The sequence below is a fragment of the Zonotrichia albicollis genome, chromosome 33 (genome assembly GCF_047830755.1).
Source record: "Zonotrichia albicollis isolate bZonAlb1 chromosome 33, bZonAlb1.hap1, whole genome shotgun sequence".
Lineage (NCBI taxonomy): Eukaryota > Metazoa > Chordata > Aves > Passeriformes > Passerellidae > Zonotrichia > Zonotrichia albicollis.
In genome coordinates this window covers 935,478-960,052 of record NC_133851.1, presented here as the reverse complement: position 1 = coordinate 960,052, position 24,575 = coordinate 935,478, and the positions used below count along the sequence as shown (strand labels likewise).

At 52.9% G+C, this 24,575-nt stretch overlaps 2 protein-coding genes across 4 annotated transcripts; one reads left to right on the top strand and one right to left on the bottom strand.

The window, feature by feature from the left end:
• The first annotated feature begins 11,319 nt into the window (after nt 1-11,319).
• On the top strand, nt 11,320-19,882 carry RACGAP1 (Rac GTPase activating protein 1). Of its 3 annotated transcripts, none has more exons than XM_074530767.1 (17): nt 11,320-11,396; nt 12,542-12,630; nt 13,153-13,355; nt 13,711-13,847; nt 14,048-14,117; nt 14,332-14,385; nt 15,050-15,127; nt 15,258-15,375; nt 15,515-15,645; nt 16,061-16,225; nt 16,961-17,056; nt 17,238-17,436; nt 17,659-17,764; nt 18,017-18,149; nt 18,234-18,369; nt 18,600-18,708; nt 18,995-19,882. In XM_074530767.1, exons 2-17 carry the CDS (start codon nt 12,546-12,548, stop codon nt 19,068-19,070), a joined length of 1,896 nt encoding a protein of 631 aa, XP_074386868.1. In that variant the 5' UTR covers nt 11,320-11,396; nt 12,542-12,545; the 3' UTR covers nt 19,071-19,882. The 3 variants fall into 3 exon arrangements, with proteins under 3 accessions (XP_074386868.1, XP_074386869.1, XP_074386867.1); XM_074530768.1 differs by having other exon boundaries at nt 11,340-11,430; nt 16,061-16,210; XM_074530766.1 differs by having other exon boundaries at nt 11,340-11,430.
• Nucleotides 19,883-20,668: 786 nt separating this feature from the next.
• On the bottom strand, nt 20,669-23,595 carry LOC102071798 (interferon-induced protein with tetratricopeptide repeats 1-like). The gene is made up of 2 exons (XM_005496257.2): nt 23,497-23,595; nt 20,669-22,653 (listed from the first exon to the last, which is right to left on the bottom strand). The coding sequence occupies exons 1-2, from the start codon at nt 23,514-23,516 to the stop codon at nt 21,282-21,284; spliced, it is 1,392 nt and encodes a 463-aa protein (XP_005496314.2). The 5' UTR covers nt 23,517-23,595; the 3' UTR covers nt 20,669-21,281.
• Nucleotides 23,596-24,575: the final 980 nt, after the last annotated feature.

Here is a 24,575-nt window from a genome sequence, read left to right as displayed (position 1 = left end):
GAAACTTCCTCACTGCTGGCCCCCGTCCAGGGAGAATGCAGCTGCATCCTTGGAATGGAGTGGAGCGTGGGGACTGGGAGCGTTTCCGTGCTGTTTTTTGGGGAAGCCACGTGAGGGTTGTGTTAATTCCTGCTGGGAGAGACAGGAACCAGCCGAGGGCTGTGGGATGGGTGAGGAGGGAACAGCCCCAGGTGATAACTGCAAGACACAAAGGCTTCAAGGGGTGGGTTAGTGAGGGCTGTTGGGGTGTGAGTGGCTGTGGTGGAATCCTCCTGTTAAAAATGGGTGCTCAGAGCACGGATTCAGCCACCAGGGCTCCCCTCAGCCTGCCCGCAGATCTAATTAGAATGAAAAAAGTAATTAAGGGAAGGTGCTGCAGAGCTGGGGCTCCCAGCACAGGCTCTGGCAGGCAGGCAGGATCCCAGACGTGTCTTGGGAACGCCTCGGGAGCTTGGGCCGAGGGATAACTCAAGGCCTGGGGCTCTCTCCTCACCTTCCCAGCATGGCTTGTCCCTGCTCCACACACACACCCCAGTTACATCAACCAGCTCCCGTCCTGCTTCTTGGAAGAGCATCTCCAGGGCAAGGGTGGATAAGTGATGCTTTCCCATGCTTTTTTGGGGTTGTGCTGTGCTTTTGCTCCCTCCATGGAGGCAGCCCTGGTTTGCAAATTGCTTCTTTACCTACATCTGCTGCTGTCCAGAGGCAAATTAATTAATAATAATCAATTTGTCCTGTGGATACTGAAGATGCTGGGAACTGCTGTATCCCTTCCTGGAGCCATCTAGGAGTGCCTGGCCCTGCAGTCCAGGACAGCATTTGTGTATTTAAGGGATTTAATTCACAAGTCACCATTGGCATGTGGCAAAGCTGCTGGGGCTGCAGAGGCAGCGCTCAGGTGTTCACCCCATCCCACACAAAAATTCCAAAGGAGAGGGGGTAAAAATTCCATCCCCTCTCAAACCTGGACTGAGTGATGTGTAAAATATCTTCACAGCTGATCGCTGCTAATGGGTTGCAAATTACTTCCATCAGCTCCAGCATTACAGACTGCTGTCTGAAATTGCTTCCAGGAGCCCATTTTGGGGCCAAATACTTCCTAGCTTGGGGAAATAACCATCAGCATCATTAGCGACAGTAAATTGTATTCAAATGAGGCACCCTGGGGCCTTAGTAGGACTTCTTATGGGTGGGGCAGCATTAGGGACTCTTGCATGCACACAGAATCCTTTAAATGGAAAAGACTTCCAAGATCATCCTCTGACTGCTGCCCCAGCACTGCCAAGGCCACCACACTGTCCTCAAGCAGCACATCGATGTGTTTTAAATCCCTCCAGGCATGGTGCCTCCACCACTGCCCAGGACAGCTTTTACCAGGGTTTGAGAACATTTTCCATGGAGAAATTTTTCCTGTTTTCCAGCTCCAGGTGTCGGGTACCTGGAGAAAAACTGGTCCTGCATTAAAGATGGGCCCAGAAGGCCTCTGCCAGTCCCTGCTGGCCATGCCCTTTGCTCTGTGCTGCTCCTCGAGGCACTGCCTTGCTCCAGCTCTGAACCACGAGCCTCCACAGCGATCCTGGTGGAGGTCCAGGGTTTCCTAATTCATGAGCATATCGTTAATTATCTGCTGGAAGCCAAAGCCTCAGCATCTTGGTGAGACTAACGAGGCTATTAACAGAGCTGCTTCTTGCCATGCTGGCTTGGGCTGGCCCGAGCGTGGAGCAAAGGCAGAGACAAGCTTTGTATCACATCCTCTGGCACCTGTGTGCCTTGCACACCACATCTGACCATCGCTGAGACCTTTCCAAAGGAAACCACCACATCTAAATCCTGGGAACAGAGAACACAGCACAGCCAGCCTGGTGAATCCGTGCGATTTCTAAATCAAGCGCATCCACGTTGGGGTAGCTGGGGAAGGGTCACAGCCAGCCTGGGTGCAGGGTCGAGCTGCAACACCCAGAGCTGCTGCTCCCAGGAGTTCCCCCGGGTTCTCCTGAGTGCAAAGAGCAGTGCTGAAAGCCAGCAGAGGCTGCTCCAGGCGGCGGGGTCAGCGGGCCCCGTGAGCGGTGTCTCTGGGTGATTTATGCCGTGTTGTGCCATGCTCTCGCTTGCACCCGCTTGGCTCTCCCGGCGTGAGGAGCAGCCAGTCCATTAAACACTGAGTCATCCTCAGCAGCATTTAATTTTGTGAGGGGCAGCAGTTTGGATAATTAAAGGCCTCCATCGCCAATGCCAGCGGCTGTGGAGAGCAGGGCTGATGGAGAAGGTGAGGACACCCAGCAGCACTGGTTAACCCGCCACAGAGGAGGTTCAGCTCTCCCTCCCCTCTCCCCCTGCTTTTTGGGATGGGTTTTAACCTTTTCCTGCCTTCCTCAGTCAGGTGAGTGTGATGATGCTTTGTGCTATTTCTGCCTGGATTAACCACGTCCTGATGGGATCTCCCATGGGCAGATCTGCTATCTGGAGGCCTTGGCTTATTAAAAGGACAAGCTGTTCGGGGAGCTGGTAATAAAGCCATGAAAGCTTTTACGAACCAGAGTCGAAGGCACTAATATCGCTGTGCTCTGCGTGGGTGAGAAATTAGACAAGAGTTCCTCCGTGCTGATGGGGTTTTTTTCTCCCCCTATTCATCTTTCTCAACAATTATCTTTTATTTTGATATCTTTCTATTTAAACCTTCAGAACTGCGCTCGGGATGAGAAGGAGGTTGAACTGCTTAACAACCATGCACCTTTCAGTGCCGGGTGGCGGCACGGAGCCATGGGGAAGGTGGCTTGGGCTCTCCTGGGGTTTTGGCAGCAGGAACCATCCCCAAGAGCCAGGCAGCAAACTCCCCAGGGATGGTACCCTGTGGGAGGGCAGGAACTCCTCCTCACCAGCAGCCTCAGCAAGAGCCACAACGCTGTGTCTGTGTTGCACCAACACTGCATGCCTGGGGCTGGATAGCTGGGAATTTCTCCTCCTGCTGCTCCTCACCCTTGCATCTGGGTGCCCCTGGCCTGCTTGGGGGCTGAGTGTGTTTTTTGCAGCCCTTTCAGGGTTGTTTCTACTCTTTTTCCATCCCGGAATCAATCAGCTGCATCTTTCCGGAATTGTGGACAGCACCTTAAAAACCAAAGGCGGATGGAAACCCTGTGGAAAATCACCAAGATGGGTGTGTGGCTTCATTAGCTCCAGCAATTAGCATGAGGCAATGCAAAACCACTGGCTCCTGCTCAACCACTGTCCTGAAACAATTCCCTTGTGCACAAATTCCACCTTGGGCAGCTCCTGCTGTCCCCACTTGTTTCACCCAGTGTCCAGAGAAAGCTTCTGCTGGGGCACACAGAGCCCTGGGGCTGCTGCCCTGGGCTGAAGGGGATGAAGGTGCTCAGGCTGGATGGACGTGAACGTGGAAATGTGGGGCAGAGATCAAACAAACTTATTCCACAGGGCACAGGGTCAAGCAGGGATCTGTGTGGTTGTCAGCGACCCTGCAGTGCTGCCCAAGGCCATCCCTCCTGGCTCCTTGCTCTCTTCCTGCTCTGATATCCATATCAGAAGCTGGTTTGGAGCTACCTGAGCAGAAATGCCCCTGTTGGGCCACGCTGGTGTTCCCAGAGCTGGCACCTTGCTGAAGGCCCAGGCCAGGAGCAGGCCATGGCACTCAGGTGTGTGTGCACAGGTGAGATCCTGGGTTGTGCCGTGTGTGGCACAGGAACCCCCAGCCCCTCCCTGGGTGCAGATCCAGCCTGTCCCCCTGTGCTGCCCCACTCGTCCCACACCATTTCTCCACCCGCACTGCCCTCCCTGGCTTTGCTGGTGGCTGTTTGTCCTCGTGTCCTTGTCGCTGCCATGGGCCCCGTCTGGATCACTTTGTCTTTTATTCCCTCTGACACTGGTTGTGGTCACAACAAAGCTCATCTCATTACGGAAATGCTGAGGGTAGCTGGAAGGGGAAATGGATCCCTCCATCTGGGAAGTGCCAGGTCGGCTGCACAGCAGGGCTGGAGGAGCTCGTGTGTCTCGTGTGTGCCAAAACCTCTCCAGCATCTCGGGGGCGTGGGAGCCAAAGGGTTAACGCTGCCGGCATCCTCAAACGGCACCGATGGGAGCAGGAGCCTCTCCATCTCGGAAAGCTGGCAAACAAATTAAAGCAATGTTGCAACTAATGCGTTTCTTTGCAGCAGAGAGGAGGGGAAGAGCGGCTCAAAGGCTGCGGAGACAAAGGCGGTGCAGATGGGTGCTGGGGACCCGCGGGCGCCACGTGCGCCGCTCCCAGCTAAGCTCAGATTTGCTGCCACGGCTCCGTGACAGCGGCTGGAATAACCTGGGGAGGATTTATGAGAGCCACGGCAGGGCCAAAGGGGGAGCCTGCCTGGAAAGGGCTGTAGCTGGGAATTACTCTGGCGTTGATGCTTCTCGATGCTCGTGTCCCATTTCTGCGGGAGGGATTGTGCGGTTCAGGGGGGGAATGTGGCCCTGGATGCTCCAGGCAGAGATCAGAGCATCTTCCTCCCAGCAAACTCCCGATGCACGGCAGTCCAGCGTCTCCCACTTGGCTTCCTGCGCTTTTATTTCCACCGAAGAGAAATTAAACAGAGAGATGCAAATCCCCTTAAACAATTTAGCGAAGCTGATGGCCCCGGTGGAGCCGGGTCTGGGGCTGATGGGTGCCAAGAGGGACGAGGCTGGTGTGTGGTGAAAGGGGGAGTTGGGCAGCTGGACCCACAGCCATTGCCCAGGGGCTGCTGCTGCCCCCAGCATGGCCTTGTCCTTGTCCCCTGTTGGCAGGAATGACACAATTCTCTGGAAGGAGGGGCTCTGTCCCCTCCCGCTGCAGCCAGGCCCATGCAAGGAGCAGATGGAGCCCATCTTGAACGTGCAGTCTCAGCAAAAGAAAAGCCAATAATCGAGTTAATTACAGACGTTATGTGATCACTGGGGATTCCCAGGGGATGCTGGCAATGGAGCAGCCCTTTGCTCGCCATCCACAGCCAGCAGGGCTGGGACACCCAGCCGGGGCTGAGCTGCCCTCCCTGGGGATGGCTTGTGCACAAACCCCTCAATGGCCTGACCTGCAGCTCTGTGGTTATGGGGGCTCGATCCATCCCTTCCCCTGTGCTTTTCCTGGCTGTGTCCCCCGGGGCAGACCCACAGGGTGGCTGGAAGTGCCCAGCAGTGTCTGCTCTCCCCAGGAGCTCAGTGCCTCTGACTGTGCAAAACGTGACTGTCCCGAGGGCAGAGCATCGCCTGCCTTTGTCTCACTGCTGAGAGAAGCTAGGAGAGAAAGTGCAGCAGCTCTTTGGTTTAAAAGTGAATTTTAACTGGGCTTGAAAGACCGCAGACCCTTTATCTGGAGCCTCTGGGGCGGCTCTGCCCTGTCCCCCAGCCCGGCAGTGTCTCATCGGTGACACAAGGGACTTGGCAGTGGAAACGCCTGCCCGGAGGCAGCGCTCAGCCCAGGCAGCCCGAGGATGTGGATGTGCTGGTTTGCCCTCTTGGTGCTTGTGCTCTGCTCCCCATCAGCTGAGCTAATAAAGTTTGGACTCGTTAAATCCACAAATGGTTTCAAAGTCGATTGCCCTGGGCTGGCTGGCAGCTCCCGCCCACCCCTCCCCTGGCTCTGCCGGGGAGATAAGGATGGCAGTGGCTTTAATTCCTCACTTATGCATCGACTGCCAATTCTCCTGTCCGCTCACCCTTGATAAATATTGCACAAAGATTTGGCGGCCAGCGTGCCAGAGATAAAGGTCCAGTCCCACCAGATCTCCTTCCTCTGTGCCTTTTGTCTCGTTATGTGTCCAATTTGTTGAACAACCCACCTGCTGCAAGAGGCTCTTCCCATCGCTGCTGCTGCCTCGGATTATTGCTAAACCTCTGCGTGAGCCTCCAGCCTGGGCTGGGAGCTGAGGGCTGGGGAGAGGCGCTGTCATTTCCAGGCCTTGAGCTGTCATTGATCGGGGATCAATAGCGGAGCTGCCTTGGCTCGGCTCTCCAGCCTGGCAGGATCCTCATTGCTGGTGTCATGTGGGGGCCGAGGTGCTGCCGTGTCATCTGTGAGCCCATCCCTGGCAGCAGAGCCCAAACCAGGACTTGGGGATGCTCCTGTGCAGCAAACCTACAAAAGAGAGAGTGTGCCATAGGTTCTGGCAGGGTTTAGCCTTGCTGAAAATCTCCCTTTGCACCTGGGAGCTGGGTGAGCTTGGTATGGGATGCCAGGAGTGGGGCTGCTCTGGGGCTGTGTCACTGGAGCTGTGTCACTGTGTCTTGCCCCATCTGGGTTTGCTGGAACTGCCTCCCCCAGCTCAGAAACCCTCGAGGGGCTGAAAGGGGGTGCACAAATATCTTAGGGAGATGCAGCACTGATGGAGCTGCTCAGGGGATGGGGTTGTGGCCCCGGGAAGGTGCCCAGCACTGCTGGTCTCTGCAGGACCATGCACACAAACAGCCCTGATGCTGCAGCTCCTGCCCAAGCCTCAAATTTCAGGGCTGCTGGAGGCATAGGCAGAGGCCATTGATTGGGGTGGAGAGGGAGAAACACGAGGGAAGGTCTCAAAGAAACCTGAGTATGAGTATAGATCTGGTTGGTGGCATGTTAGAGCTGATATTCCCCCTCTGCATCCTCATCCTGAGTGTTGTCTCTCTTATGAGGAGCTCAAATTAAAGAAGAGGCGAGTGCTGCTGAGGTCTGGATGTCTTTGAGCTCAATGTGGCACATAAGTCTGTTATTCCTGCTGGAAGAGCAGCTGTCCCAGGCAGCTTCAGGTGCTATTTAGCTTCCAGGTCTCTGGACTCCGCAGCTTGGCAGCGGCTCTGACAACATGGCTTGATCACTATCGTTTCTAAATCCATGAGAAATGTCATCCGAAGTGCAACAAATAACGGTCTGATTATCTGCTGGATCCTAATGCTACTCCCTGGAGATAACAAGCTGCAATTTTCCCCCTGGGCCATACAATAATCGCCCCAATTACTCCCAAGCAGTGGTTATTAAACTCATGGCACCGCTTTAGTTTACAAAGCAAAAATCATTAAGCAGGTGTGTGTGTGTGTGTGTTTGCTGTTTGGCTGGGAGTGACCAAGGCTGTTCTTGCTTTGTTCTGGCAGAGCAACTCCTGGTGGCTGTGGAAAACCTCCCTGGCTTTCCCGCTCTGTGTGGCACAGTTCTGTCAGGAGCCTCCGGATGATCGACCAAATAAAATGCAGTTGGTGTCTGTTAAAGCTGGGGCTGGTGTCCCGGAGGATGTAACCTCCATCCAAGTAGAACGTGGAGGGATTTAGGGAGATAGCGTGGTTGGCAGAGCTGGGATGTGATGGGCATTCCAAACACAGCCCGGGCCTGGCAGGAGCGGCCGTGCTGCTGTGCTGGGGCTGGATTGCAGGTGGGAGCTGCAGGGTGACACCAGGGTCCCATGCCAGCACAGGGTGTCACCCACAGCTCCGTCAGCCTCCAGGCAGAGGGGACAAGGTCCCTTTACCTTTGTCCCAACAAGACCCACGCTGTCAGCGAGGTTTGATGTGGCTCTGCACACAAACACACCGTGGCTCGCTCGGACATGGAGCTTCCAGCTGCTCAGGGAGGAGAATGGAGCGAGCAGAGGGAGGGATGACCAGGACAGGGAGGCAGGCTGGTGAATTATGCATGACTCCAGGAGGGGAGCGTTATCTGCACGGACAAAGGCCTGTGCCAGCAGCCCGGCTCCGCTGTACCTGTGCCTTCCTTCGCCCGCGCTTTATCTCCGCTCCCAGCTTGTAATTCAGCCCAAATATCAGAGGAAGCTGCAAGATTAATTTTCTCTGTTTGCATGGCAAAGGAGAGGGGACACGCTCTCACTCCCGACTCCCAGCTGGTTAATCCTCCACCAAGGCCTGCCCAAGGAAAAGGCAAAAATTTATCAGTGTTGGCAAGTCGCTGGCGTGGGGAGGGGTGCTGGAGCCCGGGGCCCCCCATGAGCAGGTTGTGGGCACTCACAGCAGGCTTCATGTGTGGGTAAGGTTTGGGGGGCAGTAAGAAAATGCAAACCCTTCCCTCCTCCCCAGCATTTGGGTCCAGAGGAGGTGTGGGCTTGGGAGAGCCGGAGTCAGAGAGTCCCTCCGGTGTGGGAGCATTCGCGGCTGTGAGTCGCTCAAATATTTAAGAGATGACAACTGTATTAATACAAAAACTAGATAAAGATCCCTTGAGTTTAAAGACAGAACCATCAGCTCAGCTCTTATTTTCCAGCCCTCTCCCTTAGCTTGCTCCCTGGCTTAAATGAAATCATAAATATCGGCCCACAAAGGTCCTTTGTCACCGCACGCAGCTCCCGGCGACAAGAGGTCATTCATTAAAAGCCAGATGAAGGCAATAGAGACTCCCTTTGTTTTTTAAGGAGTTCAGGACAAGGCCGTGGCTTCTCTGCTGACATTAATGCACCGTTTATGGCGGCTTTGGCTCATCCCATCCAAGTGATCTTCACTCTGAAGTTGATAAAGAAACATCCTGGGTTCCCTCAGGTGGGACATCCCAGACGAATGAACCTGGTTTGTTGTTGGACTGATGGCAAAACCAGGGCCCCTTTGGCCCCCTCCTCACAGATCCTATGGGCTCCTTATCCCCCTCCTCACAGACCCCATGGGCTCCTTTATCCCCCTCCTCCCAGCCCCGTGAGTGATGCTCTGACCACATTTTGCCCTGCTGAGGGATGGCCCAGGCCCTGCAGCTCCCGCCCAGCACATGAGCCTGATGCCATCTGCCGGCCTCTGGCTCTGGCCAGCCAGGAGAAATCAGAAATTAATTCCCTGAAAGGTCCATCTCCCTGTGGCTAAACCCTGGCTGCTCTCCCTGCTCAGCCTGATGGATTTTTTCCTCACACTACTGAACAACTCCTTTTTAACAGCCCTGCTGTATGAATGCATCAAGAGAAATGCACCTAAGATAATTTTTTTCTCCCTTTTTTCTCCCTAGAGAAAGGCTGTTGTCTTAAAAGTTTCTAATTCCCCTAGCTTGCCCCTGCCTTTTTATTTTTTGAATGGCTGTTTATGAAGACCATCGTGGTCTAACTGGTTTTGGATTAAAAGGAACTTAATAAAGGTTTCCCCTGAGCACAAAGCTGCACAAATGGGTTTGCAATTGCAGAGTTAATTACAGGAGCTGGGCAGAGCAATCGGTGTTTGCAAAGCTTCACCAGAGGATGAGGCTGGCAGGGAGAGCTTTGGCTTTGCTCTCCACTCTCACTGTGAGGCACTGGGGCAGGTTTCCTTCCATTTTGCCCAAAAGATGGAGGGATGGGGTTGCCAGGGATGCCGTTGGGATTGGCACCAACCTTGGTGACATCGTGGTGACGTCTTGGTGACATCCCAGGGTCACATCCCAGGGTCACACCCTGGGGTCAGCCAGTGCTGCCCAGTGAAGGGTCTGGGGGGCTGCAGCAGGAGAATGGGCTGGAGACCAACCCAGCGAGGCTGAGGGAGGAGCTGCAGGAGAATTTCTGCTGCCTGAGAATGTGAAGTGCTTCCGCCAGTAATCGCCGGAATCATCAAATTAGCATAAATTCTATTAACGGTTTCCCAGATGAGACATTTCAGGGCTTCTCCAACCCCCCTCCCTTTTCCTGACACAAACAAAAAGAGAATATAATTACTTTGCCATAAAGCAGCTCCTGAAAAGGCCCTCAGCCCTTCTGCCTTTCTTCTCCTGTGGAATAAAGCTCCAAATGAAAGGTGCTGCTGACCTCTGTGCTCTCACCATTCATCAACCCAGGAGGAGAAAAGAGACTCCACAATGGTTTCAGAGCCTGGGACTGAGCAGGAACCCATTTGCCAGGTCCACATCATGGATGGGGGGTTCTGAGGAGCTTTTTGGGGTGCTCAGACCCTCCTGATTCAGAGGAGGGTTTGGAAGGATGACATTTGAACACATATGGAGGAAATGTAATTTGTGTAGCACAAGCCCAGCACCTACTGCAGTAACTCACAACAAGCACCGCGGGGGCAATCCTCTAAAATAATGCGCTTTTTTATTGGCACGAGATTGCGGATGACAATTGGAAAGAGAACAGAATTTGCTTATGAGCAAAAGCCTCCTTAATTCTTCACAACGACACTGAAACAACTCGCCTGCCTATAAATACGGTCTGCCAATAGAGGCATCTTAGCTGTGAAGATTTAATTACAGGCAGGAGCTGCAGGAGGCCAGGGCTGACATCAAAACAGCTGAGCCTCATCGCAAATTGGGGATGTACCTGCACAAGAGGCTCTCGCAGAGCCAGGTGTGACTTTCAACCTCCAGCTTCCTCCCAGAAAGGGGGAAATTGGGCTTTTGGGTGATTTCATGTACTATAAGGTAATATGTTAAAGTCAGAACCTTTCTCTCACTTGGCCATGGGCTCAGAGGATGAGTTGTGTCTCTTCTAGGCCGCAGTTCCCCAATAAATGTAGATAATTTTGCCTCTCTTCTTCAAGGAAGCCGCTTTAATGCTTACTTTTCCACACATCTTGAGGCCTTTTACAATCTATTACGAATTAATTATTATTAAGTTAAAACAAACTATATACCCTAAATAAAGCAGCTCCAACAAAGCAGCTGGATGATGAGAGCAATCTGCTTTATGAACTCCCCTTTCCACTGCGCAATTTTCAGCATTTAGTTCCGCTTTCTAATTGCTAATATCCATTCTTCAATTACCCGCTGTTTTGTTTCAGATTTAAAAGATTAAAGCACGTTGTTATTTTATGATTATGTGAATTCCCTTTGTGTAATTGTTAGGTTTGGGTTTTATCCGTTTGCATATTAAACGCCTGCACAGGGAAGACACGTACGTGGCTTGAAATGGGTTTCGCCTTTGGCACAACTTGCCGGCTGTTACTCAAATCAACATTTAAAGACGAAAAGCAGGCAAGGCATCGTATTTCTCAAATGACAACACTCCATAAACAGCCTGGCGCTGAATTTCAACGCTCTGCAGCTGCACCCAGCCCCTTGCACTGACCCTTTGCAGAACCAGCACGGGGGATCAGGGCCACACGAGCCTTGTGGCAATAGCTTTGCTGGACATAACAACCAGGTTTGGCCTACGAAAGGCTTTTCCTGTCCAGAACAGCCCCTCTGGAGGGCGGACAAGGAGCAGGCCCAGGCCTGAGGGGCCCGGGCCCGCCCGGCGTTCCCGTTGCTAAGCAACGCGTGCTTCAGCAAAGATGGTGCCAGCAGCAAAGATGGCGCCCGGACCCCTCCACGCCCGGCCCGGCCGAGCAGGCAGGCCACGCCCTCAGCAGACATGGCGGCGGGCTGGCTTCAGCAGCGCGCTGAGCGCAGCCAATGAGAAGCCGGGAGCGGGGAGGCGGGGCGCGCGGGGATTGGCTGGCGCCGCGGATTCAAACCGGAGCGCGGGGCCGTTGGGGCTGCGTGCGCCGCTGGGGCCGGAGCCGCGGCCCAGGTGAGGGAGCCTGAAGGGAGCCCGCGGGGCTCGGGTGAGTGCGGGGCTGATCGGAACGGGGCTGGGGACGGGCTGGGAGAAACCGGGGGCTCAGGGGAGTGAGGGGAACCCCGAGGGCTGGGGGGAACCCTGAGGGCTGCCGACCCCGGACCCGCCCAGGCCCGTTCCACCCGGTGGTGTCCGAGCCCCGGTCCCTCGGCTCTGAGGGCGCTCCACGGGCCGGACTGGTCCCTGCGACCTCCCGGCCTCGGGGGTCGCGGTGGGCGCGGGGATGGAGGCGCTGGTGCTGGTAATTGAGGCACCGAGCTGGGCGTGCCCCGCGCTGTGAGCTCGCACGACGAGGGCAGAGCTGTTCCACACCTCGCAGTGCAATTAATAGAGAAATACCGAGGTATCGGTGTGCCTGTGAAGTGTGCACCTGTGGAACAGGTACCTCAAAGCCGCCTGGGCTGGGTTGTGTTCCCTGCTGGCACCTCTCCCATGTCCCGGCCCCGGCTGCCCTGCCTGCCCCGGCCACCCCTCGCATTCGTGAAGTAATTTCTGTCTTGCTGAGCTGGAGACTTTCCCCTTCGCTGCCTCTGTTTATGCCGTTGTTGCTGCTGTTTGAGAGAAATGTGCTGACTGCTTGAATTTTAACAGCTATTTGCAGGAGGAGCTGTAAGTTAAAATGCAGCTAAATTTAAAACTGTATTAAAATTCTCCAGAATGTTGCTCCTATTTTTATCTTACAAAGTGCTGAAAACTTGCAGGTTTTTAGTGGCCTAGATAGTACCAAGTTATTTGTAGACAGGGCACGAGCTGTGCTCTGTATCCTTTTGGAAGGGAAGGACTTGGGATCCCTCATCTTGCCTTGGGTTCTGTGCTGTGCTGGGGGATAGTGGAAGCACTAAGATGCCACAGATCTGCCTCTCTCCAAGGCTCTGTTGTCCTTAAAGTGTGGAGGGCTGTGGATTTTCATTCCCAATGAGAAAAAGTAGATGCATATATCTCCATAAAACATTAGTTCTGTTGGTGCAGCTTCTCAAACCCGCCTGAAAGCATTACAGCCAGTAACTCTGAGGCTGGTTCCCTTTCCTTTGGGCTGGTTTCTGCTCTGACGGGGGAGGGAGGTCTGGGCTGCTTGTTTAGCTGTGGCTTTTTGGCAGGAGGATGGAGATTGCCATGGTGAACCTGCGAGGTCTGTTCGAGCAGCTCACACGCCAGGCCGAGCTCCTGAGTGAAGGAAACGAATGCCGTGAGTTTCATTTCTGAAAAATCTGCTGAAGATGCTAAAACCAGTCTGATCTGGGTTTTTCCTTTGTGGAGAAACGTCCATCCCATCTGAATTTCTGTTCAGGGCCATGTTCTGCTTGTAGCAGACTGGTTTTGTCTCGTGTTCCAGCTCTTGTGGCTGGTGCTGACAGGAAGGGCTTGGTCTGAGAAATGGAAGAGCTCGTGGACATCTCTTGTGTGGCTGGGTTGGCCCAAAGGCTGGCTCTCCATGCCTCAGCTGGGAGCTGGTTGGGCATGAGGAGGAAGAATTTCTTCCTGGGAAGAGTCAGGGATTGGAGGGGTCTGCCCAGGGAGGTTTGGCGTGCCCATCCCTGGAGGGGTCCGAGGAATGATTGGAGGTGGCACTCAGTGCTCTGGGCTGGGTGATGAGGTGGGAATGGGGTCTTTTCCAACCTCAGGAATCCTGGGATTCAGTGTGAACAGATCCCTGCTGTCAGCTGCTCCTCTGCTTGCCCAGCTAATGCTTCATGTGTTCCCTTCTCAGAGTTTATCCAGTTAGCCAAGAACTTCGAGGAGAACCGGAGGAAATGGCAGAAACTAGAGCAGGAGCTCTGCAGGTACAAAGATCTCCTGATGAAGACGGAAGCTGAGCGCAGTGCCCTGGACGTGAAACTGAAACACGCCCGCAATCAGGTGGATGTGGAGATCAAACGGAGGCAAAAAGCTGAAATGGACTGTGAGAAGCTGGTGAGTAATTCCTGTGCTACCCATCAGCTCTCCAGAGTGTGGAGACAAGGCGATTAAACCGCATTGATCAGTGGCAAAGAAGGACTGGCACTCACAGGGAGGAGAGGAAAAATAAAAAGCAAGGAATTGGCTGGGCTCCTCGGAGCAGCCTCCTGCTTTGATCTGGGAAAGGAGCCTGGCTGCTGATGGAGCTGAGCTGCCATTACCTGTCGGAGCTGCCATTACCTGCCTGCAGCCATTAGCAGTCCATTGACACCGGTTCTGAGAGTTTATCTCTGCTATCTCAAGCACTCGGTCGGGTCTTACAGTAATTAAACACAGCGCATCCAGCTGCTGATGTTATCTGTGCTCACAGGAGCGGCAAATCCAGCTGATTCGGGAGCTGCTCATGTGCGATGCCTCCGGCAGCATTCAGCTCAGCGAGGAGCAGAAGTCTGTCCTCGCCTTCCTGAACAGGCCACAGCCTTCTGTGGGAAGTGCAGGCAACAAAAGGTAGGGAAGCAACATTTTATCTGAGGTGTCAGGCATCCATCCAGCTGTCGGCCCCTGTGACACATTCCTCACCCGAGTCAACAGTTCCCCTTTTTGTTCTGCTTTAAAATACGGCTCCTCTGAGTCAGTGGGATTGTTCTGGAACCGTGACTGACTGAAAGCCAAACTGATACAAGCTTCTTCTAATTTTTGTTTTTTAGGCTGTCTACAATAGATGAATCTGGCTCAATTCTGTCAGACATCAGCTTTGACAAGAGCGATGACTCACTGGTAATGTAACTCCGTTTCTGAAGTTCTCCTCCCCTGTAAAGCCCGAGGGGAGGGGGTTGATCTCCAGAGACCCTTTGTGTTTGGATTACTGGGATATTAACCTGGCTGAGCTGATTTGCATTTCCCGAGTGTGCTGTTGGCTAAAATTTGATGAAAGCCCTGGCCAGGGGCTGTGTGCTATTTACCATTAACCAGTGCTGTGTCTTTCCCCCAGGACTGGGATTCCTCGGTGGTGAAAGCTGTCAGGCTGAAGAGGAGAGAGAAGCGGGTATTGTTCAATTGTTCCTGTCACATAGCTGCCTTTGTTCCCCCTGGCTGCCACAATGCCACCATCTGTCACCTCACAGCCACCTGTCAGTGACCTCTGAGCCACTGAACAGTCAGACCTCAAATGGCTGTGCTGCTGCTGTGCGGGTTTAGATTGAAATTTAGGGCTGATGTCATTGTGTCCTGAAAACGAGTGGAGTTCTGTGTATCCTGTGCTGTTCCAGTCTGGAGTTTGCAAGAAAACACTTGGAGATTATTAACAGCTCCCAGATTAGGGGAAAATGGAAGTTTACATTTTTCTATTCTGTAAAGGAGCTTGTGCTGGTTCTGCTTTAATCTGCAGAAGATACAGGTGGAAAAGAGCCTGAAACCATCACCTAGTGGAGCTGGGAAGACTCTGGGCCCTGCTTTGTTGCTGGTTTTTGTGTGTATAGTTTGTGGGTTTGTTGGGGCTTTTTTCTGATCTGAATTATAAAGCTGGCTAGGAAAATTTGAAATTCTTCCTGGCACCTCCAAGGTTGCCACGAAGCAGAGGTTCCTCTGAAGGACTTGTCTGCACACACCCCAGATGTGTGAAGTGTTCAGTCCTTCCAGTCACCCTGGGCCAGTGTAATACCAAGTGAGCAGCGTTCCTGCTTTGAGATGAGGATGTGCTCTCTTTTCAGCGCTCTTCCAGGCAGTTTGCTGAAGGCCCCCCAGCTCCTCAGAAGAAATCCAGATCTATCAGCAACACAGCAGACCAGGTATGGTGGTCACAGCTGGAGACAGCTCCTGCCTGTTTCCAGGGCTGCTGGAACTCCTGTGTTGTGTCAGGGCTGCTGGAACTCCTGTGTTGTGTCAGCACTGCTGCCACTGGTGTTTCTGTCATTCCAGGCTAATGAATCCATAGTAGCAAAGACCACTGTGATGGTCCCCAACGATGGTGGCCCCATTGAAGCCATTTCTACCATCCAGACTGTGCCTTACCCTCGCAGGAGCCGCAGGAAGAGCGGTAGGTGCTACATCTCTGTCCTGACACATCCTGAAATGTCCCTTATTCCTTCCAGGACCTGGGAGCTCCTTCTAATTTATGATGCCCATGCTTTTGGGGGCAGAGGGTGATTCCAGCCTCTTCCTCTTGTGTTTTCCAGGTCCTTTGCAGCCCTGGAGCAGCGAGTCCAGCATAGGCAGTAAGCAGCTGGAGTCCAAGCAGGACACCGATGGCTCCAGCACCCCCCAGCACAACGGGGGAGTGAGGCTGCACGACTTTGTTTCAAAGACGGTGGGTCTAAGGCAGGAAGAGATGGAAAAGCATCTCCTTCCATCTTGGAATGTGTTTGAAAAGGGACTGCCAGCTGTGTCAAGGGAGGTTTAGGCTGGATAATGGGAAAAGGTTCTTCTCCCAGAGAACAGGGGATGGGCATGGCCCTGAGGCTGTCAGAGCTCCAGAAGAGTTTGGACAATGCTGCCAGGGATGCACAGGGTGGGATTGTTGGGGTGTCTGTGCAAGGGCACTGATGATCTCTGTGACTCTCTTCCAATTCAGGCTATTTCATGATTCTTTGATTAGTCTCAGGTCAATGTGACCTGTACCAGTTACATGGATCAGAGACTTGTTAAACTGTTTACCCAGTTTAATTCCTGCTGAGTTACTGCACTGCACTGATCTCTCCCATCTGTGTGCTCCGGATCACCAGGTTATCAAGCCAGAATCGTGTGTCCCGTGTGGAAAGAGAGTCAAGTTTGGGAAGATCTCCCTGAAGTGCAGAGACTGCAGGGTGGTGGCTCACCCCGAGTGCCGGGAGCGCTGCCCCCTGCCCTGCATCCCCACGCTGACGGGCACGCCGGTGCGCATCGGGGAGGTGGGTCAGTGCCCGGGGCTGGGGCTGGCACCAGGGGCCACCCTGGCATGGGACTTGGGGCTGGCACCAGGGGACCACCCTGGCATGGGACTGCCTGCCAGAGGGGCCACCCTGGCATGGGACTTGGGGCTGGTACCACAGGGGCCACCCTGGCATGGGACTGCCCATCAGAGGGGCCACCCTGGCATGGGACTTGGGGATGGCACCAGAGGGGCCACCCTGGCATGGGACTGCCCACCAGAGGGGCCACCCTGGCATGGGACTTGGGGCTGGTACCACAGGGCCCACCCTGGCATGGGACTGCCCACCAGAGGGGCCACCCTGGCATGGGACTTGGGGCTGGTACCACAGGGCCCACCCTGGCATGGGACTGCCCACCAGAGGGGCCACCCTGGCATGGGACTTGCTCAGCTCCGAGTCTGCCTTCCCCAGCAAAGCTCCTGTTGCTCAGAGCTGCATAATGACATGCAAATGAGCTCGCTAATGCATCATTGCACAAGCAGGGAGGGGGTGTAGGGGTGTGATGGTAGGAGGGCGTTGAGTGGGGAAGGTGGCAGCTCTGGGCAGGCGATGCAGCGTTGTGCTGATGGATGTGATGTTTCTTCATCAGTCCTGAGAAGAGCAACAATTCTCGTTTTCCGACCATAGATCTTGCTGTGAATTCCTGAGAGAGTATTTTCCATGTCTTGGTGACTGAATCCATCTTTTTTTTTTACTTTCCTTTCTGCCTTTTAGGGCACCTTGATGGATTTTGTCCCTTCTACTCCTCCAATGATCCCTTCCATCATCGTGCACTGTGTTAATGAGATTGAGCAACGAGGGCTGCATGAGGTAAGAAGAAAATGAGGTCTGAAACAGTGCCAATGAAATGGGTTGTGGTGTTAGGGAAGCAAATTGTTAACCCAAATATCCCTTATTTATGGTGTGGATGGGTGACTCAGGTGTGGGGAGAAGGTGGGGATGGAAGAAAGCCAAGTGACCTCCTCCTCTGAGCCAAGCTTTGTGCCAACAGACGGGCATTTACCGCATCTCTGGCTGTGACAAGACTGTGAGGGAGCTGAAGGAGAAGTTTCTCAGAGCAAAGAGCATTCCTTTGCTCAGTAAGGTGGACGATATCCACGCCATCTGCGGCCTTCTCAAGGACTTCCTGCGCAGCCTGAAAGAGCCCCTGCTCACTTTCCGGTTAAACAAGACTTTCATGGAAGCTGCAGGTGAGGAACTGCTGTGTGACATCTCCAGCTCTTTCCTGAGGCTCAGTGGTTGTGGTTTTGCTGTCAAGTGAACCAGCAGCCTGTGGTGCTCTGTGGAGCCCTTGTGCCTGAGTTCTAGTTGGGCAGGATACAAGATTATTAGCACAGCTTGAGAAGTTTCTAGCTTTATTTCTCTGTGAGGGAGAAATTTTTTTAGGTCTAAATGTTATTTTTTCCTCCTAGAAATCCCAGATGAGGATAACAGCATTGCTGCTATGTACCAAGCAGTTGGAGAACTTCCTCAGGCCAACAGGGACACCTTGGCTTTCCTCATGGTCCACCTGCAGAGGTACATTCTGATGGACAGGGGTTTGGAACCAGGTGATCTCAAAGGTCCCTCCCAACCCAAACCATTCTGTGATTTGGAAGGGGAAGGTCACCCCACTGGTGCTTTTTCTAATTGGATCTGGTCACTGCTTGTGAGCACAAAGTCTTCATTTGGAACAAACCTGCTCACTCAGACACCAAGTGTGTGGGACAGGGGACTTGTACTCCAAGTGAAGGGGGGAACTACATTCTTTCCATGTTTCTTTTAATGCAGGGTGGCTCAGAGCCCAGACACTAAAATGGACATCTCCAATTTGGCCAAAGTCTTTGGCCCCACCATAGTTGCCCACGCGGTACCAGATCCTGACCCCATGACCCTGCTGCAAGACACGAAGCGTCAGCCCAAGGTAGGACAGACTTGGGGATTGTCTCTCTTCCAACCCAAACCATTCTGTGATTCTGTGATCAGTGACTCACAGGTGTCTCTGTAGGTGGTGGAGCGGCTCCTGCTGCTGCCCATGGACTACTGGAGCCAGCTGATGATGGTGGAGCAGGAGAACATTGACCCAGCACACGTGATTGAGAACACCAACGCCTATTCCACTCCACGGACACCTGAGGTCCAAGGTAATCCTGCCTTCTGCTCTGTTACTAAAAACATCTCTCAATCCACACAGCCTGGGAGGCTCTCTGAGCCAGCCACTTCTCACTTCATGGAGGCAGAGGGAAAAGCAAAGTGTGCCAGGAAGTGCCAGATTTGTCTAGTGCTTTTCACAGATGCCAGGGAATGCCTGATGTTCCCTGAATGGCAAAGAAAACTTCAGCTGTCCCCACACTGTGCTGCTCTCTTTTGGCAGTGAGCATCCTGGGACCTCTCACCACCCCAGAGCACCAGCTCTCCAAGACACCCTCGTCCAGCTCCCTGTCCCAGAGGGTCCTCTCCACCTTCAGCAAGACCACCCCCAAGTAAGTGCCAGGGGGTGCTGTCATGCCATGTTTGGGATGACTGCAGGTGATTTTGGGTGCTCTGGGAGAACTGAGACTGTGGGGACACTCATTACTCAGTGAGCCCTCCCTTGATCTGTGCTGTGGCAGCAGCAGGTTTGGGTAACAAACATCCTCTCATGGTAGGGAGAGGAGCATTGTTTGGGAGGTGGGTGAGGTTTGGGTGAATGCTCCCTGGAAAAGGGAGAGTGTTGAAGCTCTCTGTCCAGAATTCCAAACTAATATTTTTGTGTTTCTCTTGAATTAGATTTGGGAGCAAAAGCAAGTCAACAACCCAGTTTGGGCATCAGGGTAACTTCTTTGCCTCTCCTATGCTGAAGTGAAGACCTGGGAGTTGGTCTTGTCCTGGCATTTGCACACCAACGCTCACAAGTAGAAGAAATACAGATTGTCTCCGTGGCCCCTGGCAGCTTATATGAAATAATGTTTTGCCTTTTATCTTTCAGCTTAACTGAGACTTTTAATGGGATTTTATAGTGCAATTTATTTTTATTATCTAATGCTGTGCTGAATGTAGTATTGGTTAAGACAGTAACAAGCAGGATTTGTTCAGTGCTAATCATTAAAAAAACTCTAGAGAATTGGCATTTTCACTAACATCTCTTTTTCTCCCTGTGTGAAGTAGAGCAGTCACAAAAAGAGGGTCAGTTGGTTGGGATTTTTAGGACCCTGTAGGATATTCTTGGCACAGCAGTGTCTGAACTTTGTCAGAATCCAGGCTTTCCATCAGCACAGTCAGCCCCACCTGGCTGGTGGTGCAGCTGGAATCCTGAGGATGGCAGTGTTGGACTGGGCTGGTGGGCAAAATCCTCTCTTCAGTGAACTGCCCGAGGGACTGTGGCTGCTCTAAAGGAGCATTTATTTCCTGGTACTGTGTTTGCAGGGGTGAATTCCATAGAGGAGGGTGTAGATGCAAAGCCAAAGGATTCCTGGGCAGCCCAAAGGAATTAGTGCTGCTCCTGCTGGTGAGGGGAGGGAGGGTGGGAATTGTGCTTTCCCAGGCCAGGATCTGGGACCTTGCCCAGCGCTGTGTGAAGACACCTGTGCAACACACACGAGTTTATCAAGTGGCTGTTTTTATTGAGCTTTGGAAAACTGTCCTGGCTGTGCAGTTAAGTAAATCCCGATCTTTTACACAACCCACAGTTTTGTCTTCTCTGGCTCGTGGTTTTAACTTGTGTATTTTCACCAGGCATGTGTGGCCTCACTGGAGGCTGAGGGGCTGCTCTCTGCCCCGAGGACTGATCCCTGCCAGCTTTGCTGCTGGGGGCAGGCTCCTGCCCTGGGCTGTGGCTCCTGGTCCTGGGGACAAAGGAGGATGGCAGGTTTGGTCCCCACTGTTGTGTTGGGAGGTGAAATAGCCCAGGGTAGGTGTGCTGGCCAGGGATGTTTCTCTCTCCCTTTGATTGTGAGGTGCTGGTGCTGACCCACTGCTGGGGCCCCTGAGCAAGGAGGTGTTTCTGGCCCTGCCTTCTCAAACACACCAGGTGTGCAGGAGAGGGGCACTAAGGTGTGTTCTCCTTACCCAATTCTGGTTCTGAGCACACTTGGTCCTTTCCTGGAGCATGTTCTCCCAGACTAGGTCCTTGTCTGTTCCTCACTGGAGCAGAAACACGGTCACTGTTGGTGGGACCTGCTGAGGAACATCTGCCTGGTCCCTGTGGCACTGCTCTGTGGGGACAGACAGTGGCTTTGGGGACATCTGAGGAAGCCACCCCCACTCAGGTACTGCTGGGCACAAAGGTGACCCTGGCAGTGCTTGGGCATGGGAGGGATGGGGGTGCCCACCTGTGCCTGCAGGTAAGGGCACAGATTCCAAGTGGGAAGGGCCTGGGGGATGGAGAGGGTGGATCTTTGGTGTTCCATGCTCTGGATGCTTCGGGCTGCAAGAAGACACCAGCAATGAGAAATCATGCAGAAAAATATTTATTAATCAAAGATTTTTAAAAACCTCACTTTGACTCCACAAATAGGGATGAAAATGTAATTCGTGGTGGGAACCAGTACAAAGAAGCTCCTGGTTTATGTCCAGGCATGTGTGTGCTTCTGAGGATTAATGCAGATAAAATCACCCCTGTGGGTTTTTAATCAGCAGCACTTAATGCATTTGGACGGGCCAGTGACCATCTGTGTCATGTACAGAAGGACTTCACCCTCATCATAGCTCCTCACTGATCTTGTGGAGGAATCCACCTCCTGGTTCGTTGTTAATGCTAGAATTCTTAAAATTAATGAATTGATTTCTCATGTTGTCCTAATCAGCATTTGGTTCTGATCAGTGGAAGCTCCAAGGGAGAGATGCAGGTCCACACCTGCAGAAGATGGTGCTCAGACCCTCTAAGACGAATTCTTCTCTCTTGATTTCATTCCCTCTGGGAGCAGCAGCACACAGCAGCGTGTGGAAGGTTTTGGTTACCCACAGGTGGGCCTGGATTTGATGGCTGAGCAATGGGACGGCGTGAGGAGCTGCCAGAGCCACCATGTCCATGTGAGGATGGGCCTGCTGTGCAGAGCCAGGCAGTCCTTTTGGCCTTCTAGCCTTGGCAAAAGTCGTGCCTGGTTCTCTGTGGGATGGGGTGATCCTCATCATCTAAACCAAGCATAGCAGGTTCCCTGGGCAGGTGCTTGTCAGCATCTTGGAGGAAGTGGTGGATGGCGCAGGCAGCATCGGGGTCACCATTGTGCTGGTATGTCTCAGCCATCTTCAACAGCCTGAGCCCACATTCCCTCCTCTGGTCTGTCTGCACAGGGATTTTGTAGCATTCCATGAACTTGGCCTTTGCCCTGTCCATGCATTTCACCCGGCAGAAGAAGAAATCTCCCCAGAAGAGATTCAGGGCTTGACGGCATCTGAGGCTCAGGGTGTCGATTCTCTCATGCAACTCCGTGTACATCTTTTCTTCCTGTGCTGGCTTTTTTACACCAATGAACACTGCCAACTGCAGCTTGACAAGAGTAAGGTCCAGGCCTGGATGGTCCTGAACAATTTGCTGAAGGTCCCTGATGGCTCTAGACCGTATCTTATCCTTGTCTTTGTGATCTGCTTTAAGCCAGCGTTGCTTGTAGCAGTTGGCCAAGGCCTGGTAGAGAAGGTGGTAACCTGGGTCCTGCTGCAGGGCTCTCTGGATGATCTGAAGTGCTTTCTCTGCCGACTGTGGCATCCAGAACAAAGCTGATAGTTTGAGGACCTCAGGGTCAGAGCTCCTCTCTGCACATTCTTGAACTAAACTTGTTGATTTTTCCCTATCAACTTGTTTAAGTAGCTTGGCCAAATATATTTTAGCTCTGTAGTTTTCTGGCTGCATGTGGACAATTCTTTCCAACTGGATTCTGGCTTCTTTTTCGATATCAGGTTGCCAGGAGAAATTCCAGGAGGAATAAAGAGCCATTGCAAGCCCAGTACGGAAGGAGCTGTTGTCTGGTTCGAGCATCAAGGCCGTGTTGAAGCACTCTCTTGCCCGTTCCCCATTCCGGGCTCTGATGGCCAGCAGGGACCAGCCTTTGAGGGCCTGGATGTGTGGGATGAGCCGCACGTCCCAAGGACTCGGGCAGAGCTGCTGAAGTTGTCCCAGACAGGTTTCAGCCTCCTGGTAGGAGCCCTGAAGGTAGTGGATCCAAGCATTATTCCCGTAGATGATCAAAGAGCCAGCAGTAGATGTCAGTGGATAATTTCTGTCGTTGTGCTCCTTAGCAGCTTTGAGGCTCAGCAGAGCTTCCTCACTCTGGTTGTTCATCTGGTGCAGGAAGGCCTGGAGCCCCAGGAGGGCCACCTGGTTCTGTTGGGCTGCGTGCTTGATCTCAACATCCAACTTCTGCAGGAGATGCCAAAGACTGAAAGAGTCAACGCCCAGCTTCCAGGTGAAGTGACACTGCAGTTTATCCAGCATCTCCTTCAGCTGCTCATTGCTACAAAGAGGAAATGGTGAGTTATTGAAGAGTGTGCCCACACAGAGGGAGAAAAGAGGAGGGGAGGTGGAGGAGGAGACTCTCTCCACTTGCTCAACACATCCCTTGCACTCAGGCTACTAAAGAACCTGCAAATCCTTGTTCCAATCAGCCCATTTTTCAGGGAGCTCTCTGTGAGCCTTCCGGTTAAAGAACAGTAAGCCTGGAATGGAGTCACCAGTGCCTGGAGCCAGGATTGCTCTCTCACCTAAGGCAAAGACCTTTGGATGGGCTGAAAAAAGCCAGTGTAGAGCCAGCCTCACCCACAAGTTGAAAGACTGGTTTCTCTGGTTTTGCCTTCTGTGGGGAGGAAGCAGGGATTGTGTCTTCAGCTGAAGGGTGAAGAAATGGCTCAGAAAAGAGCCAGCAAGATAAGGAAGATGTTAGACTGGAGCGTTTCTTCCATGAGGGAAGGCTGAGGGAGCTGAGACTGTTCAGAGAAGAGAAGGCTCAGAAGGATCTTAGAGCTGTAGAAATATCTGAAGGGAGGGTGCAAAGCAGTGCCAGGCTTTTTTAGTGGTGCCCAGTGCCAGGGCAAAAACGGCACAAACAAGCCCAGGAAGCTCCATCTGGACATCAGGAAATTTAACTGTGAGAAGAAGGAAGGCTTTGCACATTTTTCCTGTGCAGGTTGTGCTGTCTCTTCCCTCAGACTCCAGAGCTGTCTGGATGCAGCACCTTGGACAAGGTGACTTTCAGGGGCCCTTTCCAGCCTTCACCACGGTGAGGTTCTGAGCAGGATGCTGTGCTGAGCCTTGTCCCCCTCACCCTGAGCTGTGATAAGAAGGGATGCTGTGCACTCACCTCAGTTTTGCTGCGGCCATCGTGTCACTGTTGAGGGATGAGGGCTTGGCTCTTCCACCCAGCAGCAGATCCTGAGCACAATAGTGTGTAACCTGGAGGCTGAACCTTAAATAAGAAAGCTCTCTCCTGGGTGGAGTCAGGTGAAACCACTTGCTGAGGAAGAAACGAAACAGGAAGAGTTTAAACCAAAAATGAAAGTATTCTCTTCCTATCTGAAAGTTATCACCTTCCCCTCATAAAATGGTGCTGGGGTCTGGATAGACAAAGGGAACCCTGTGGTCAGAGCAGCAGGGTCTGGACTCCCCCCTGGAGACCTCCCTGCTGAAAAGGCCTGCAGTGTTACACCAGGTTCTTCCTAAAAGTTGTAAGGTGATGGAGGATTGATCAGAATGGAAGCATGGCATCATGTTGGCATCATCAGTGATGAGCCAAAGGCTCCCTGTGACTCTGCAGGACTTAGTCACCAGGTCTTGTCTGGATCTGCCCTGTCAGTTTTGCTGGAGTTTCTCATGTGCCTGTCACAGAAACTGCCCAAAAAAAGGTGATGACAATTGCATTTGCACCGTTTGGTGTGAGGTGCAGCAGTGCACCTGGGGAAAATCCCAAAAAATCCTTCCCTAAGGATCAGGAAGCGCTGAGAGAGCACAGGATGCTGAGCTGGAGATGGCCCCAGGGCTATCAGCAACTCACCAGGAATCCACTGCTAACCGCTGAGGTTCTGGTAGGTGACAGAAACCAGTGGAAGCGACAGGAAAAGTACAGGTAAAATGCAGAGCACGTGGTGTGTCTGGGTGTAATGGGGGATTGCAGCCTTGGGAAGAAAGATTCCAGTGGAGAGAATAGCAGAAAATACATTTTAAAAAGTAGCCTCAAGTAAACTCTAAAACAGAGAAGGAAGAAACCACCAGCCTTAGAATCACATTGCTGCCAGCAAAGAGGAAGAAACCCATCACTATTTCCCCCTCAGGATGCTGATGAGTCACTGCAGCAAGGGAAGGAGGAGAATTTACTGCTGGAGGAGCAGGGTAGATGCTTTTATCCCCTGTTTATTTTTTTCTGTTGCTGACAACCTTTAATAG